At 42.1% G+C, this 18,612-nt stretch overlaps 2 protein-coding genes across 6 annotated transcripts in view; one reads left to right on the top strand and one right to left on the bottom strand.

Annotated features, from left to right (window-relative positions):
* The window catches only part of LOC105025224 (inhibitory synaptic factor 2A), a 76,640-nt gene that overhangs the window by 7,202 nt on the left and 50,826 nt on the right, over positions 1 to 18,612 (top strand). For 2 of the 4 annotated variants that reach the window (XM_034291991.1, XM_010895769.2), the window contains exons 2-4: positions 4,613 to 6,579; positions 8,921 to 8,964; positions 10,311 to 10,385. In XM_034291991.1, the coding sequence (XP_034147882.1) occupies positions 4,955 to 6,579; positions 8,921 to 8,964; positions 10,311 to 10,385 (1,744 nt within the window). In that variant the 5' untranslated portion in view covers positions 4,613 to 4,954. The remainder of the gene's footprint in view (positions 1 to 4,612; positions 6,580 to 8,920; positions 8,965 to 10,310; positions 10,386 to 18,612) is intronic. The other 2 variants (XM_010895768.3, XM_010895767.3) reach the window with 1 other exon arrangement.
* The window catches only part of LOC105025225 (dedicator of cytokinesis protein 2), a 103,360-nt gene that overhangs the window by 35,589 nt on the left and 49,159 nt on the right, over positions 1 to 18,612 (bottom strand). The window lies entirely within an intron of this gene.

The raw sequence follows: 18,612 nt of genomic DNA, 5'->3' as shown, positions 1-18,612 counted from the left end.
TGAGTGTCTTTTATCAGGCCAGTGACAGTCGTGAGGGCTACAGAAACCACAGACAAACATGATGATCTGAAAAGAAGGACAGAATGACAGTGGTCCTAACGATACAGGTATATGGGGGGAGAGAGAGAGAGGGAGATAGAGTGTTTCTAATAATTCAGGGACTGCGGGAGATTAAATTGGATAGAGGGTCAGGGTGATTGAGAGAGGAGGTATAGAAAGATGATTTATATATTGTAGAGAGATGGAGGAGCACAGAGATACAGAGAATATAAAAGAAGAAAGGGGAGCGAGAAAAGTGAAAAGGAGGAAGAAGGAAGAAAGATAGGAAGAATAAAAAAAAGGATGCTGAAGGACGATGGGCCGGGAGGAGGTTGAGAAGAATGGAGGGTGGTGGGACGAGGAGCAGAAAGGAGGATGAGAAGGAATGAGGAGGGAGGATTAGAACTAAAAGGAAAGAAAGTTGAGTGTAGGGGAGGAAGAGGATGAAGACGAAAGGTGAGGTGAGTTGGGGGGGGTTGAAAATGAAGAGGAAGAAATGAAGGGTGCAGGGAAGCTGAGGATGAAGTGGATGAGAAGATGAGCTGGGAGTGAGTTTAGGGTGAACAATAGAGGGGTTGAGGTGAGCGGAGGATGAAGAGGAGGAGAGGTTGATGTGCAGGGAGGACGCGGACGAAGAGGACAAAAGTTAAGGTATGAGGAGACTACAGAGAAATAAAATCAAAGCAAGTCGAATGTGAGAAAAAGGAAGTGAATACATTTGCTTCACTATAGGTCTTCTGATCCTGTGTGTTTGTTAGTGTTTGTGTCTGTGTGTCGAACTTTTGCTGTTAACCTCAAAGCTAAAGAATTACAGAAGTAATCCTTTCCCCTCACTTGCTCTCCTTGTCCATCTTCTGCCATCCCTATGATCCAACACACAACACACCACACACCCGCAGAAATTGTGTTTACTCCCTGCCTTTGAAGAACGTGCTGGAAATTCTCCACACAATAAATGTCTCTGTGATTCAGTGTCTTCCACTGTCTAGCCTCTTGACAATTGCCTCCACAAACTACATTCCCCAACATGCACTGGTTTGTTTTGGCAATGAGCCCATGTGACTTGCATATTGTACAGAAGGTTTGATGCATGAGATTGATCCACATCACAGAGACCTATAAACTACACTGTCCTGTTTCTGTGAGTGGGGCGAGAGTATGGTTTTATTATTGTGCAGTTAAGCGTCACTCACACAAGCACAAATGCACACACACACACACACACACCACCAATTGAAGGGTGAAGCTCAACCTTGAGGCGACAGGGTATTTGATTCACTGGAGCTTTTAGCTCACACACACACACAAACATGCACGTGCATGCACACGAACGCGTGCACACACCACCACACACGCGTGCACACACACACCACACATCAGATCATCAAAGTCCTCACAGAGTTTCTCAGTGACTGTATCACACATTTAAAACAGATTTTGTTAGAGGCCTACAGGGCATTGGGTAAAGGGATTTTTAAATACTACCCAACTGTTCACAAGCTTCCAAAACACAAGGCCAATGTTTTCAACACATCATATGGGTCCTCTCTCTCTCTCTCTCTCTCTCTCTCTCTCTCTCTCTCTGTTTGTTTGTTTGTGTGAATGCGTATGTAACAGTATACCGACAGATGCGTTAACAGAATCTCCTCTGTATGTATTGATCACTGGCAGGCAGAACATTTTGTCTGTGGTGGTGTGGTTTTGTAAAGCTAACTGTAGATGACACCCCCGTGCACTCTGCCCTTCCCAACCCGGCCCATCCTCATCCGTTCTCACCCATCGGGCCCGCAGGTTGACCTTGAGGTCACACTTTGCTGCTGCGGTCTGCACGCGGCCATTTCACCTAACAAATCTGGAAGTCTGTCCAAACGGGCTGGAGTTCTTAGTGGGGTTCCTGTACATGAGGCAAATATGTGTCTCTATTGCGCTTGGTCTCTACCTCATACCTTTCCATTCCTCCCTCTCCGTGCCTTTATCGCCTCACCCCCTGCCTCTCCCTCCTCCCTCTCTTTCCTCCCTTTCTGCTCCACTGGGCTGTGTATTACCTCTCTCGTCAGTTCATCTCTCTGCTTCAGTACCTCCTTCTACTTGCTTCTCCTAACTCATTCCGTACACAGGATGACTCAATCTGCAGCATCTCTCAATAAACAGAACAAAAGTAGAAATCTGCAACGTGTGTTTCTGTGTGTGTGTGTGTCTACGAGTGTTCATATGTGTCGGTGTTTGAGAGAAAGGGGGTGAAAAGGGTTAGAAAGCCATTGAGAGTGAGAAAAAGAAAAAAGACAGAAAGACAAATATTGGTGTGAGCCTAATATTGTCTTCTCTGTTGTTAGTTGCAAGGGTTCAGGCACAGTGGTTTGGACGCCAGTAGGTAATGCAAGAGCGAAGCTAGACAGGTCAGGGCAGGACACCCAGACGTCTGCTGTGTACGAGTGTGTTTGTTTGTGCAGGGGATCTCATCATTTACATAGCCATATCAGACATTCACCCAGGTCCTTCAAACTGTGAATATTGACCTATTTTTCACAGACCAAATCAAATGAAAAGAATGCCTGTCAGGGAGTGATGATCTGGCCTGTAGCTTTAATCTGCTCTCCCCCTGCTGTTGTCCAATCCAGCTGAACGTGGAAGCACAGACTTGATGTTATTAGAAATATATTTTAGGAAATCCCAGCCCTAAACGTCATCAGTCCAAATGAACTATTAAACTGCATATAAACCCAAAATATTAGGTTCAAGAATGATTTCTGTCCATCAGGCCTTAACAAAGCAAAGGTTATATGAATTTGAGATAATTGTTGTGTTTGGTTGTTTGTGCGCGTGTTTACTTTTATTTGCAAAAGTTTATTTTGATCGGCAAATTTGGAAAGACAATTCTGTATTCAACCGTTTAAAAAATACAACAATTACACTTTAAAGTGTTTTCTTTGTAAATATAATGTTTGAAGAGACACGTTTGCCTTATGCGCTTACATTTTAAATACATTTAATCAAAATAACATGTACTGAATCATTTAAGATTATTTCCTTTGACAGTTGATTGAAGTTAAATTGCATTATGAAAATACTTGTAATTGTTTCATTTCAAATTCCAATCTTTAGAGTAAAACATTCTTCGCTATTCCAATAATTATGGAGGTGAGTTATTGAGAGAGCAAAGAATGGTTTTCTTTATACTCTGAAAATTGGAATTTGATAGTACAGATTCTCCACTTTTTAAAGTATTTGTGTACATATTTTTTCCCCAATTTTTAAATGTTAGACATTCCTCTGGTGCCCTAAAATAAAGAGACTATAAAAACTGCTATCTTGTAAAAAATGGTGTAACTAATGTGTATCTATACTTCAACCTCATAAAAAGTATTATTTTTTTTAAATCCATACATTTTGCGTATTGGGTCATAAGAAGAAAATAAATGCTTCACTTTTCCAATAGTTATGGAAGGAAGTCTGTGTACATCAGTCATTTTGACAGTAAAATTATTTCAGGAGGAATAAGTTGTTTGTAAACCCATAAACAGATTGAGTGTGTTAACTGAAATATTACATATACATTCGTTTTGTTGAGTGTCGGTAGTACAATGATAGACTTAGTTCATACAACTATGCAAGCTTTCTTGAATAGTTAAATAGATAGACCTGATTTATTACCTTATGGGACATTTTACATCTGTAAAAATGGTTCCTGTGGGTCTTTGGTTTGAGACATAAAGGTGTAGACATGATTTAGAGGATTAATGAAGTAAAGGTGCAGGGGCAAACCTGGTTTGCCAATTATGAGATTCAGGCTTTAGACCTGGCTTAGTTCATTATGTTCCAGCACAGATACAGACTGAAATAGATTGGAGCTAAAGTACAGGCTTAGTAATATAAATACTGGAGCTTATGAATATAGATACTGGAGCAGAGGAATAAAGATATTGGGGCTGAGGAATATAGATACTGGAGCTTATGAATATAGATACTGGAGCAGAGGAATAAAGATATTGGGGCTAAGGAATATAGATTATGAGGCTTAGTAATATAGAAAATGGGGCTTATGAATATAGAAACTGGGGCTGAGGAATTGGGGTAACTTCATTGAAGACAATACACTGTATCAATTTTGAGAGAGACTACAAAATACTTATATATAAAATAAATATATTTTAAACGTAAAAAAGCTACACTATGGATACATTCCTGTGTTACTAATGATATAAGATTTGCATAGTGGCAGGTCTTGGAAAAATTTGGAACAAATGGGGTGAAGGCAGTCAATTCACTGAGTCATCACACTACTGTTTGAAAGATCGGGTTTCAGTTCACGTCCAACAATGTAAAAACATTAGAACATTAACATTCTGTCTGGGTAAGGGGGGGGGCAGTAAATGGCGTGCTATTCACAGAATAGTGCAATAGAAGCATACTGTAAAGGACAAAGCATTTAATTTAGGACACAACCTGGTTTTCTTCCACCTGGAGTGGAGAGAGTGACTTTAAAGTGATATTAAGCTGTTGCAGCCAGGCAGCCTGTGAAGTGGTGTCGTAGTATTATTGGTCTCTTGTCTAAAGCAATCTCTTCTCTTCACAGAGTGAAAAAGAGATGGACAGAAGAGCTACACCTTTAGCCTCTCATCCAATCAGGAAATGAATAACCGAACACATGACAACCAGTTGCCAGACTAAGTGGTGAGGTCATACCTGTGACCAAAGCAGACCTGGGAAAGGCAAACCATGGATTTTATAGCCAATGAGCAATAGTGCAGTAACACACTGTTACTCTCAATCTCCTTATACATCTCTCCCTCACATAACACAGAGGCCAATATCTCATACAACCACTTGGACATAACACAGCCACGCCCACTGTGATGTCACAGAGTGGCTCCTCCACCTCCAGCTCCTCTGGGGGCTGAGCCTATTGGTTGGGGCTATGGGAAGAAGAGTGGCTGATCCGACCAATCCAGTGCCGGCGCTGGGGGTGCCCCTGGCGGGGGGGCGATGGGGGCCACTTTGCAGTGTGGGTGTGCAGACCTCCCCTGGCCTTAGGATCCTCCCGTCAATCAAACACAACCAGCCAACGAACATACAGAATCCAGAGACAGTGCCGGGCCAAAACCATGTCACCACAGCTGTGACCATGCCCTCAGACACTGGGGTTGTGTGTGACTCAGGCACCCGTGACAACAGCAGAGTATTTGCAGTTTCCAAGGAAACCAGTCAGAACGCCATTAACAGCCTGACACAGGACGACATGGGGTCGCAAGGGTCAGGGAGCGGAGTCTACTGTCAGATTAAAGCTATACGGACCAATCCTAGGGACTTTGGCCACAGGCCCAGTGGGAAAAGGACATCTCGATATGCTAATGGGAGTGTGGTTGCTCCTGAGGTGGTGGGTGGAGTCTGTACTGAAGGTGCAGAGGGCAATGAGCCAATCAGAGAGAGGAGGAGGGTCCAGTCACTGAGAGGGGAGGAGTCTCGCCCTGCCCGAAGGTCTGGAAGTGTGTCTCAGTCTGTGACCTCTCATGTCACGCCTCCTAGGGCCTGTAGAATGATAACATCATCATCGCCACGCCTCTGTGGAACCTGTGGGCGGAGACAGTCCCAGGCCCCACCCATCTGCATGGCAACAGCATGCCGCAGACGAGCGGCCAGTCAGATCACAGAAAGCCAAACTCTCCCGAATCCTCCTCGGAAACAGACTGCACTCCCTAAACAGAACCGGAAAGACTCTCCTGTTTTAAACTCAAACACAGCACCAACCACACACACGGCCATGAAGAACACGCAAACACAAACTCACTCACTGCCCTCTCCACACACAAAGCAGAAGACCAAAAACCTACCTGTACCAACAGGTCCTAACACAAAGGACACAGCTACGCAACATACGCACGTAGACACAACAGACCCACAACCAAGAATACATCAGAAACAGACACACTCACACACCACAGACAAAACATCTCTCCCTACACAGCCTTTACTGGGCAAAAACACGGAGATATCATCCAACCACCAACACACACTCCAACACACACCACCGGGATCATCTATACAAGTCACCAACAAGCCACAACCCCCAGTTCTACTCATTGGCACAAAGTCCCCAGCCACACCCCCTCTCCTGCCTAAAAAGTCCACCAACCAATCACACTCTGCCAAGGTACACCAAAAACCAGCCCCCCCTGTCCTTCAGACCAAACCCAAACTGACAGCCCCCAAGCCCTCCCTGCTTCCCCAAACACCACCAGCACAACCAATCAAATCTGACGACTCCAACCCCCCTCCCCAAAAAAAAGACGCTTCCAACGAGGCCCACGCTGCCCACCGAGCCCCACAATGCAACGGGGCTCCAGGTGGGCTGGCAGGGGTACAGGAGGGGGTAAAGACGGAGGTACAGGAGGAGGTACCAGGAGGAGGACAGGAGGGTGTGCCGGGGAGCCTCCATGGGCGTCTTCACAGCGTGGAGGAGAGCCTTCTCTCCAACCAGGAGAAAATTAAAGTCCTCCTCAATGTCATCCAAGACCTGGAGAAAAGCAAGGCTCTCAGCGAAGGGTGAGAGGGGGAGTAGGGAGGGTGTGTGTGTGTGAGGGGAGACAGTTTGAGAGAGAGTGAGAGAGGTGAAGAGTGAAAGGGAGAGTAATGGAGAGCCACTGACGTGCAGGATATGTATACCGGAGAGCCCTTGAACACCATCTCCAATGGTAACTGACATGCTTAGAAGTTGGTACTGTTAGGACACTGGAGTGTTACAGGGATTGTTGTGTGCTGTACTGCGGTAGGTTATTGCCGCAGCATTACGGAGAACAGAGGAACATCCATAGCGATGTCTAAAAGTCAATATCAATTCCTACAGCGCCTTCCTGCTTCTATTCAGATTCTCTGCTCTTTCTATGTATTCTATATGGTCCCCATGGTTACAGGCAAGACCTCCCCTCATGGCTGCTCCCCTCAGGCCTTCAGATCTCTCCCCCGTCTCCCGGTTTCATTCTCTTCCTCACCCGTCTCTCCTTTTCTCCCCAAACACTTTCCCTGGTGATTATCTCCCACCTCCTTTCTCTCTCTCACACAAATGAGACACGTATCGCCCACTCTGTTATTTAAGAAATTGTCCAACTGCCTTATTTGTCTTTGTTCCACGTCTCCACTCTTCTCGCTGTGGTGTTTAACATTCATTCTTTTGCTTCCACCGCTACGCAGCTATTCATCTCCCTCCACCTCCACCTCTTCACCTCCGTCTCGCTCGTCTCCCTCGTCCCCCTCTATCTTTAATTAACATACTCTCTTTTTTCCCTTTGCACCTGATACAAATCGCTTCTTCCTCTATACAATATGAATCTGACTTCCCCTCCACCTCTGTATCCTTCATTATCTTCCCTCAGCCTCTCTGCCTCGTCAGTCAAGCTGTCCATCACTCTCCCTCACTCTCAGCTTTATCCTGTCACTTTGTTTTGTTTCCTCTCTACCTCTGCCCATGCCCCGTCTAGCCTTGTCGTGTCTTCTCTCCTCCCTCCCCCCCTCGCAATCCTTACTCCCTCTCCTTTCCCCTCGTCCATTCTTACTCCTTTGCCTATCCTCATCCATCTTCCCTACAAGCATGTAAACTGACCACGGTCAATACAAAAGTATTTGGGAAGAGTATGTGATAATGTTTGTTTATATTGTAACTATGTTTGTATTGGGAATGAAATGCCAACTACAAGTATATTTTGGAAGTTATATATCTATTTCCCTTTTTGATAAATGGAGGTATTAATGTGGTCTTCTTCTATGGTTTAGCAACGTCCTGTTCTTGTAACGTACAGATGATTGACTAACAATGTCAGAGCATACAGTAGACAAAAACAACATCCATCATTACACTCTCCTACCTGATCCATCATTACTCCCTCGCCTATCCTCATCCATCATTACTCCCTCGCCTATCCTCATCCATCATTACTCCCTCGCCTATCCTCATCCATCATTACTCCCTCGCCTATCCTCATCCATCATTACTCCCTCGCCTATCCTCATCCATCATTACTCCCTCGCCTATCCTCATCCATCATTACTCCCTTCGCCCATCCTCATCCATCATTACTCCCTCGCCTATCCTCATCCATCATTACTCCCTCGCCTATCCTCATCCATCATTACTCCCTCGCCTATCCACATCCATCATTACTCCCTCTCCCATCCTCATCCATCATTACTCCCTCTCCCATCCTCATCCATCATTACTCCCTCTCCCATCCTCAACCATCATTACTCCCTCTCCCACCCTCATCCATCATTACTCCCTCTCCTCTCTTCATCCATGTTGACTTAATTTCATATCCTCATACATTAATGCTACCTCTCATTACTACCTCTCGTTACTACCTCTTCTATCCTCCTATCCTTGTCCTTATTCTCTGCTCTTACCTCCACTTGTTTCCACTTTACTCCTCCATCCTCTTTCTAATTCATCCCTCCTTCCCTCCCCCCCTCCCTCTTCTCCTGTCAATTCACTTGTGTTGAGAAATCCCTCTAATATCAAAGTAATCCCTCCCAGATTATTGTGAAAGAAGATATGCACTTAATGTTACAGCAGCACAGCAAGACTCCCAACAACAGGATAGACAGTGCTCTTCTTTGGTTTCTGTGTGTGTTTGTGTGTGTGTGTGTGTGTGTGCAGTGATATATTGAAGTTTTGGTGCTGGAATGGTATAAGTTTGATGTTTTGTGCTCCTTGATGTTTGTTTGTTTCTACCCAGTTCTGGGGAGTAGGCCTGAGTGTACTATATGTACTTCACTCCTTGTGATACTTGAATTCACTTCAAATCTGTGGTACAGCTTCAGCAGTTCCTTACTATTTTTTGTCATGTAGCAGTGTTTTACCTGAATTGTACTCTTTCTAACATCTCCTCCAAAGATGCAGTAAGCCACAAGCCTTCTATGGAGGACATGTTAGAAAAGGTAACAACTTTAAACCCGCAACATTCATCACATAAAATGTGTATGTTATGTACCACAATCAATTGAGGTTCCCAATTTCGTGTTTTCACTGTGACATTCGTTTTTAATGTAGACAATCGTATTTTACAAAGGTTCCATGAAATTCGCATTAGTGGGGTGTAGGCCAATACAACCAGATGTGGCTGCACTCGCGCTAGCTCTGTTATGTTTCTCCCTTGAGGGAGGAGAGTTGCGTGCATAGAGAGACAGACCCAACAATTATTTCAAACAGATTTATGAACTTTGTAGAATATTCATTGTTATTGCTTTTATGTTAACTTCTGAACACAAGGTTTGTTGAATGTTAAATTAAATAATGTTCTACTTAAGAGTAGCATTGGAGTATCCTACCTGCTTTCCAGTGTGAAGTAATTGGTAGCTTGATAAGAAATATTTAGTATAGCTTCTTCCAAACTGGTATTTTTCCTCCCACTGAAGTTCTCTTAACGTATGTTGAACCAAGGTCTATGGCCTTGTTGAGCCTATAACAAAATGAATTCATAATACACAACACATTACCTCCATTATTTGGAGGTGTGTGGTAATCTTTTAGTCTAAGGTCAGCTAACATTGGTATTTCCCTCTGATTGTTGTGTATAATTTTAACTATGCGATCTAAATCGAAAGACTAATGCTGACTTATCTATTTTGAAAATAATATATTTTTTTGTTTACTAATAAAAATTTGAAGTAGCATTTTTGAATGTAAAGTAAAAGTAATGTTGATGGTGTATTGGTTTCCAAATTGATTTGATCCATTAAAAACAATTGCCTTTTGAAAGACAATTGTTTGTTTTGGTTATTTCTTTAAGATTGGATATATCCCTGGACAGTCAGTCCATATTTTCATAAACAGCATACATTGTGATAGCGTTTTATTATGTATATTACTTTATTCAAATACTGGTGCACTGAGTGATCTGTTGGTTTGATAATCGTATAGTTTTCGTTGTTGCTCTTGTGTCATTTTCATTGTTTAATGTTGTTGTTGTTATGGTTGTTGTCACTGTTGATGTTAATGCTGTTGACCTAAATCTTTTAGTCATTGTTGTCATTGATGTTGTTAATGTTGTTGTCATTGTCATTGGTGTTGCTGTCATCGTAGTTGTTAATGTTTGTTCTCGCTGTTGTTAGTGTTGTTTTCATTGTTGTTAGTAATGTTGTTGTATTTGTTAATGTTGTTGCTGTTGTTAATGTTGTTGTCGTTGTCAATGTTGTTGTCAATGTCAATGTTGTTGTCAATGTTTTATTGTTGTTGTTTGTGTTGTTATTGTTGTTGTTGTTGATGTTGTTGTTGTTGTTGTTAGGCGCTGCTCCTACAGGACTGGCCAGGATATTAACAACTGTTCCACCTGTCAGAAGACTGCTTGTATCATCTACAGGTAAAACTTTTTTATAATATATTACAATCATCTACAGGTAACCATTCTACTTTCATCTACAGGAATATTCATACTTGAGGAATAACATCAATACACTGCTGGAGGCCACAGGCCTTAACTTTCATATTTAAATATAAAAATCCCATTTAACATTTTACAAATAAAGCAGCATATACAACCCACCTCTTACAGACTACCTTCAATCAATTAGCAAGGGCACAATAACCCCAGGTAAAAGTCCTCATGATGTCCCTTAAGAGGATAAAACCCTTTTTCTCCCATTTCACATTACTACACATACTGTACAAACACTTACATCAACACATTGCTTACATTACACATCCAATGTCCATGCTTCCCCATCGGTAATGAGTCACTAACCCTTTACAGCTCCTGCCCAGAGCCTAGACAGTCTTTCTATCATATCCCAGCACACCTGCACCTCTGTGCTAGCTTGCAATCAGCCTCCTGGAGACTCTCATCCTTTCCTATCCTCTTCTCCCCTGTGAACCTGGATCGTCGTTAGTCACAGCAAGAGCCAGACATCCAATCAGGAATAATTAGGACCGTTGGGAAGGGTGACAGGAAAGCAGCTCACACAGGGGCCCCAAAGGTCCACAGAAAGCCGCTCAGGGGCCCCAAGGGTCCTGGTTTAGTAGATCACATCCCAGCTAGTGAATGTCTAGGAAGGCCTCAATGCAGTTAAGCTCAGAGTAAATGGTAATGGAACACATTATAGCAGAAGCATGCTGTACATCACACAGCTGGATGTATTCTCTGTCAAGCTAAGCTACGTTGTAATCATCCTCAGCCATCACTACACACTCCTCAAACACAACCTGCTTTGGAAGATGTCCCAGCACACACGGATATAAATGTAGATGAACTAAACTCATACACACACGGATATAAATGTAGATGAACCAAACTCATACACACACGGACACACATTCAAAATCTCTATCTTTTGATCTCCACCCCTCTCTCCGTTTCATCCCCAGTGTCTCTTTTTAAGACTTTGAGTCTTTATTTGGTATATATCCCTCTCGCTAACTCTCCCTCTCCCTAAAGCTCATTCTCTCTCATCCTTTTATCCATCACTCTCCAGTTCCCCTCTCTCCATCTCAGGGATGTCCCATTTCCCTCTCTGAATAAAGAGGATCAGTATTATTCTATTATTCTCAATATGCAATACACTGGTACAAAAACACAACCCGACACACACACACACACACACACACTGACAAAGAAAAATGTTTACACATAGAAACTCACATGGCGTTAATCCAAGACACTACACATACAAACCAAACACAGACACTCAGGAGGATGTGTGGAGGGACAAAGCATTGAGGGATGGAGGGATGGAGAGATGACTGGGTAAGAACGAAGCGATAGAAGAGAATGTTTGATGGAGGCTTCCCCCTTGAAGCTGGGAAACGACAGTTTGATGTTTGCCGCCCGGAGATGTTTGTTACTGTCAATTTGAATTAAAGTGCATGACGGAGAAACAGGAAAAGGCCAGCTCTGGTAGCACTCCCAGACAGCAGATACTGAAGATGCCAGCCTAGGGAATCAATTAAGGAGCAGCTATCCCACCTCGAGTGTCATTCCCCAAACAGCAGCAAAAGAAGGAGACAGACAGAGAAAAGGAATGAAGGAGAGGGAGTCCACGAATAAAGAAGAGTGGACTCCCACTCCGAATGAGAGAGAGGAAGCAATAATGAAGGAGAGAGAGCAGTAATTAAGGAAAGAGAGAGCAGTAATGAAGGAGAGAGAGAACAGCAACGAAGACAGAGCAGTGATTACGGAGAGAGAACAGTAAGGATGGAGAGAGAGAGCAGTAATGAAGGAGAAAGAGAACAGTAATAATGGAGAGAGAAGGCATTAATGTAGGAGAGAGTAGTAATGAAGGAGAGAGAGAGCAGGAATGAAGGAGAGAGAGAACAGCAACGAAGACAGAGCAGTGATTACGGAGAGAGAACAGTAAGGATGGAGAGAGAGAGCAGTAATGAAGGAGAAAGAGAACAGTAATAATGGAGAGAGAAGGCATTAATGTAGGAGAGAGTAGTAATGAAGGAGAGAGAGAGCAGTAATAATGGAGAGAGGAGGCATTAATGAAGGAGAGAGTAGTAATGAAGGAGAGAGAGAGCAGTAATGAAGGAGAGAGTGAGCAGTAATAATGGAGAGAGAAGGCATTAATGAAGGAGAGAGTAGTAATGAAGGAGAGAGAGAGCAGGAATGAAGGAGAGAGCTGAATGAGAGATTGAGACAGACAGGGGGATCACACCATGTACTACAAGGCTGTATGTGTGTGTTTTCAGTAGTTCTTCTCTAGTGCAACATCATTTATTTATTAACTCTTCTCCCTCGGGTCTGTCTTTGTGCTTTTACCTGTTTCCTGTTTCCTGACTAGTTCCTTCTCCTCCTCTTCTCTGGGACGTTCTAACCTTCCTCCTCTTTTGGTCTCCCTTGTGTGTCCCTCTTTACTTTTCCCTCTCTTTCCTCTTCACTTTCATCCCTCTGTCCATGACATTTTCAGGTCCACATTTACAAAGAACTATTTTGAGGCCTGGGGCTAAGGTTAAGGGTTTGTATTAAAGCATTAAATTATTCTTTAGGCAGATGCACTTATCCATGGAAACTAGCAGTGGTGAGTCATGCATTTACATAGTAGTGCCTCTGTGGGAATCAAACCCACAACCTTAGTGTTTCAAAATCCATTCCCTTAGCAAATGAACTACACATGACCCCTTCAGTCAGATTTAGGGTCAGGTTTATATTTAGGGTTAAAGTTAGGTTTTAGGGGTTAAGGTTATGGTTGGGTTGTGGTTTAGTTAAGGGTTAAGGAATGTTTTTTGATGGTACATAATTACGGTTCTCAGAAAGATAGTAAAACCAATGTGTGTGTGTCATCCATCCTCCTGTCCTTCCTACATCATAAGCCTCACCGCCTCCAGATGCTTAATCGCCTCTCCCCATACCCAAGCACACACACAAACTCAAACACACATTTACAATGGCTAGTAAGGACGTTTTGGGGAGTAAAAATGAATTAATAATGAAAATAAAAATGCTCCTAACCCCAACCAAACTATATCAATAATTTTAACTCAAACTCAACCCCTATGCCAATTTCTATTACTTAAAATCATAGATTTGTTTAATTTTTTACTTTTATTATTGATTATAGCTTTTTTATATTATTTTCCACTTGCTTTGGCAATGTGAAACAAATGTTTCTGATACCAATGGTGACTTCCTTAAAATGCAATTGATTAATACTACATGTAACCACGCACACAAACACACTTCCCCAATAAACGTCCAAGCCAAACTGACTTGACACAGGCTGGAGTCAAACTCCACTGCAGTATAACCTGAAGCATTGTCCACTTCAGAGAGACGAATGGGATATAGACGAGAGGCAGAGAGAGAGAGATGAAGCAAGCAGAGGGAGCACTTTGAAAACATCACAGGGAAGGTTTTTCCCCCTCTCAGCTCTCTTTTTTAGTTCCAACACTTTCCCACAGCTTTCTCTCTATCTCTCTTTCCTCTATTTCGCTCTCTCTCCCTCTCTCTCTCCATTTGTTTCTCTCCATCCGTTTTTCTGTTCTCTGTCCTTCCGTCTCTCTGTCTGTCTCTCAGTCTATGTGTCTCCATCTCTCACTGTCTCTATTTCTTTCTGTCTCTCTTCCTCTCTGTCTCCTTCTCCAAACTCTTTCATCTCTGTAGCCTGTGATATAGTGGTGCATTAAGTGCATGAAAAATGTCAATGTCAAACAATTTCATTGTGTGTGTTTCTGTGTTAATATCTAAACAAAGAACCACATGCAAAGTAAGGACATTTGCACAGCTCTAACTTACACACAAGAAGCTCTATCTGACTTAAATTGAGTTTCAGGGTTATAATTAAGCTTAGAATTAGAGTTAGGTAATTAAGCTTAGAACAAGGGTTAGGTAATTAAGGTTAAGCTTAGGGTTAGGTTAAAGTCAGGGGTTAGGCAAAAGGTAAAATAGTTATTTTTAATGGTATTAAATTACTGGTCCTCACCTTGATCATCAAACTACTGTAACATGTGTGTTTGGGTCTGTGAGTGTGACTTAAGGGTGTACCAAGTACTTGGATTAAAGGAATATTCTTACAGACAGAGGTCTGTAGAGCACAAAGTATTCAGCTGCATTAACCAGTTTGGTTACTTACAGTGGATTTAAAAAGTCTACACACGGAATTATGAACAGTTCCAAATACCAGGCAATTTTGGCACAAAATCTTCAGGCATCCGTTAGAAAGCTGAAGATGACGAGGGAGTTCACCTTTCAGCATGACAACGACCCAAAGCACACATCCAAATCCACAAAAACATGGCTTCACCAGAAGAAGATTAACGTTTTGGAATGGCCCAGCCAGAGCCCAGACCTGAATCCAATTGAACATCTGTGGGGTGATCTGAAAAGGGCTGTGCACAGGAGATGTCCTCACAATCTGACAGATTTGGAGCACTTTTGCAAAAAAGAGTGGTCAAATATTGCCATGTTCAGATGTGCCATGCTAATAGACTCCTACCCAAAAAGACTGAGTGCTGTAATAAAATCAAAAGGTGCTTCAACAAAGTATTAGTTTATGGGTGTGCACACTAATGCAACCAGGTTATTGTGAGGTTAGAATTTTGTATTTTTACCCCTCAAAGATTTCAGTTTGTTTTTCAATTGAATTGTTCACATTATAGGTCACATTAAAGGTGGAAAGAGTTCTGACATGATTTATCTTTGTCTCATTCTTTTACATCACAAGAACCTGGCATTTTAAACAGGGGTGTGTAGACTTTTTATATCCACTGTAGATACTTCCCTAAAGTGGTGAACAAAGCTAAACCCAGTTGAGTATGTTTACTTTGTACTTTTCAAACCTCTACTAGAAGTTATTAAGATTTTGCAGGATAAAATTATTTAATGTCCTTATCCATGATCAAATAATTCCACAGTCACACTTTGCAGAAAGTTGAGTGCTCAATTGGCTGAGTCCACTCTCAATAAAGACTCAGCGGCTACTGGTACATTGAACATGCTCCTAGGCTTGGATTTAAGGATTTAAGCACCTGCTCCTGCTTTCCTAAACAGGTTCTCACTCAGTGACACGCAATTTAGCATTACCAGAAATGTTTTGTTCTCACTCAAAATTCCTGGTAAGGATTCAAAGAAGCAGAGCATACGCAAAATAGTTTCTTCACAGTCAAACCCTAAGCAATGGGACAGTAAAGTCAAAACGGCTATTTTTACACTCAAAGCACACGAAAATATAATAAAAATATGAATATAAGGCGAAAGAACAGACTGACACCTTTTATTTCTGGCTGTCTGAACACATACTTGTTTTATCCACAAAGAATAACAACAGTTTTATCCCTGAAATTTATGTGAGCAACCCAAAGCATATGTTAGAAATACAAAAGTTTGTATTTAGTCCCAAATCCCATGCATGCAACAACAGCGGAGCGTGTGTGACCCATTGACATCAGCAAACCCTTTGTATCATAATTTGAAGAGCTTTACCAAGCCTTTACTGTAGGCATTTTTAGCTGTTACTTGTTTGGGGAGTTTCTGACTTCCATCTCCTCTAGTATATGACACAAATATAATAATATAGAAGGATTAAAAAAGTGTCAAAAGTATGTGAGCTGAGTTTCACTCATTGTTCTGGGCCCCAATACCCACGGCCAACAATTGCTAATGTCTCTTACTGAGAGAGTGAGTGAGCTAGCTACAACCTTCAGTAGTTATGTTATAGTAAGCTTAAAATAAAGCTGTTTCCAGTTATATTGCGACTGTTTCTTGTGGATTTTCGAAGCATGCAACCATGCATGCTTCTTGGCTACAACCTTACTATAACTACGTTATAGTACGCATAAAATATAACTGTTTGTATTGCAACTATTTCTGGTAGATTTTCGAAGTACACATCCATACTTTTGGGGTATTATAGGCTAGATTAAAAGCCCTTGGGCAATAAAAGATTAGGGGTTTCCACGATTCTCTTGTCTTTTCACTTGATGAAAAAGTAAGTTATCATCACCGATATTGATAGTTATTGTGTCACTGTCATTCATGAATGAAAGAAAAACTAGTAAGCCTATTACTGGTTAATAAGCTGCCAGTGACAAAAGCCATACAATTCATAGATGCTGTTTGTGGTGGAGGAAAACATCATAAGAAACGTTAGTCAGTTTAACACAATGCTTAATGGTGTCTAGCAAAATATTCAAACTTGTTGTGATGTTAATACGTGACAAAATCTAATGTCAAGTTGCTATACCCACTCTGGGCAAACATATGGCACTGTGGTGTAGTGGTTAAAGACAAAGCCAGTCACGTGGGACATCCAGTACAAGCAACAACATTTATTATGTTTAATTGCGGGCCGGCTGAACTAGGCTTGTCTGGTTCCTTTTCTGGTTTTATCCTACACCTGATTAGTGCTTTTGAAGAACCTTACTCTGGACTTGCTTTGAACGTTCATTTGTTTTCATTATGTAGTTTTTTTTAGAAGTTGTACTTGTACAACTGGGGGTCCTCTCAAACACAGGTGGTTTATCCTGAAAATAAGGGGAAACACCAAAATATGACACAGTTGGACTCCATTTAACTAATTGCATGGATTCTTAAGACAAGGCCTTTCATCACAGCCCAGGTGTGTCAAAGCCATGAGGGTGAATGCTTCTAACCTTTTTATATAATTTAGTGAGAATAATTGGCTATAATATGCAAATGTTTTACTTTGACATTATGCACTTTTGTTCTGTTGATTAGTGGTGAAAATGTCTAATTAAATCCATTATGATTTCATGTTGTCGCATAATAAATTGAGGGAAAGTCAAAGTGGGTCAATACTTTTGAGAGGCACTGTGTGCGACCTGCAAAAATATACATTCTTCTCTCACCAGTAAACATTGGGATGAAGCCGCTTCCAGCCCTCCGTCTCCAAAACTCCCCAGACGAACACTTTCACACGGCCGGCTCCCAATCCTTCCAAACTTCTCTCAACTTCAAACATAATTATGTGAAGTAGAATACCTAGCTAATCAGCTCTATCTTTTTTCACCATATGGTTTCTTTGTCTACTCAGCGTTGTTTACTGGTCTGTATTCACGTTGCTTTGCTAAAGAAGCATTTATAGACACACAATGGACACTGACCCAATGCTTGAATTCTATTAGCACTCATCCCAGACATGTTTACCAAAAAAACATATTAGTACATAATAGACAAATGTAAAAGTAAATGCTGACTGTACAAATGGATTGCCATAGGCCAGCTTTTGGAAGAGTAACATTTGCCCCTTTCAGATATGAAATGGCCAACAGCAAGAGGAGCAAACATGAAACGGGCAACAGTGGGAGGAGCAATCGGCCAACACACACATTATTTTGTTACTATAGGACAGGGCACCCTAATATACTATAGGACAGGACACCCTAATTTACTATAGGACAGGGCACCCTAATATACTATAGGACAGGACACCCTAATTTACTATAGGACAGGACACCCTCATTTACTATAGGACAGGACACCCTAATTTACTATAGGACAGGGCACCCTAATTTACTATAGGACAGGACACCCAACTATAGGACAGGACACCCTAATATACTATAGGACAGGACACCCTAATTTACTATAGGACAGGACACCCTAATTTACTATAGGACAGGAAACCCTAATTTACTATAGGACAGGACACCCAACTATAGGACAGGGCACCCTAATTTACAACAGGACAGGACACCCAACTATAGGACAGGGCACCCTAATTTACTATAGGACAGGACACCCAACTATAGGACAGGGCACCCTAATTTACTATAGGACAGGACACCCAACTATAGGACAGGGCACCCTAATTTACTATAGGACAGGACACCCAACTATAGGACAGGGCACCCTAATTTACTATAGGACAGGACACCCAACTATAGGACAGGGCACCCTAATTTACTATAGGACAGGACACCCAACTATAGGACAGGGCACCCTCATTTACTATAGGACAGGACACCCAACTATAGGACAGGGCACCCTCATTTACTATAGGACAGGACACCCAACTATAGGACAGGGCACCCTCATTTACTATAGGATAGGACACCCAACTATAGGACAGGGCACCCTAATATACTATAGGACAGGGCACCCAACTATAGGACAGGGCACCCTAATATACTATAGG

The sequence above is a fragment of the Esox lucius genome, chromosome 4 (genome assembly GCF_011004845.1).
Source record: "Esox lucius isolate fEsoLuc1 chromosome 4, fEsoLuc1.pri, whole genome shotgun sequence".
Taxonomy (NCBI): domain Eukaryota; kingdom Metazoa; phylum Chordata; class Actinopteri; order Esociformes; family Esocidae; genus Esox; species Esox lucius.
Note: the sequence above shows the minus strand (reverse complement) of the source record. Positions and strands in the feature narration are given on the sequence as shown.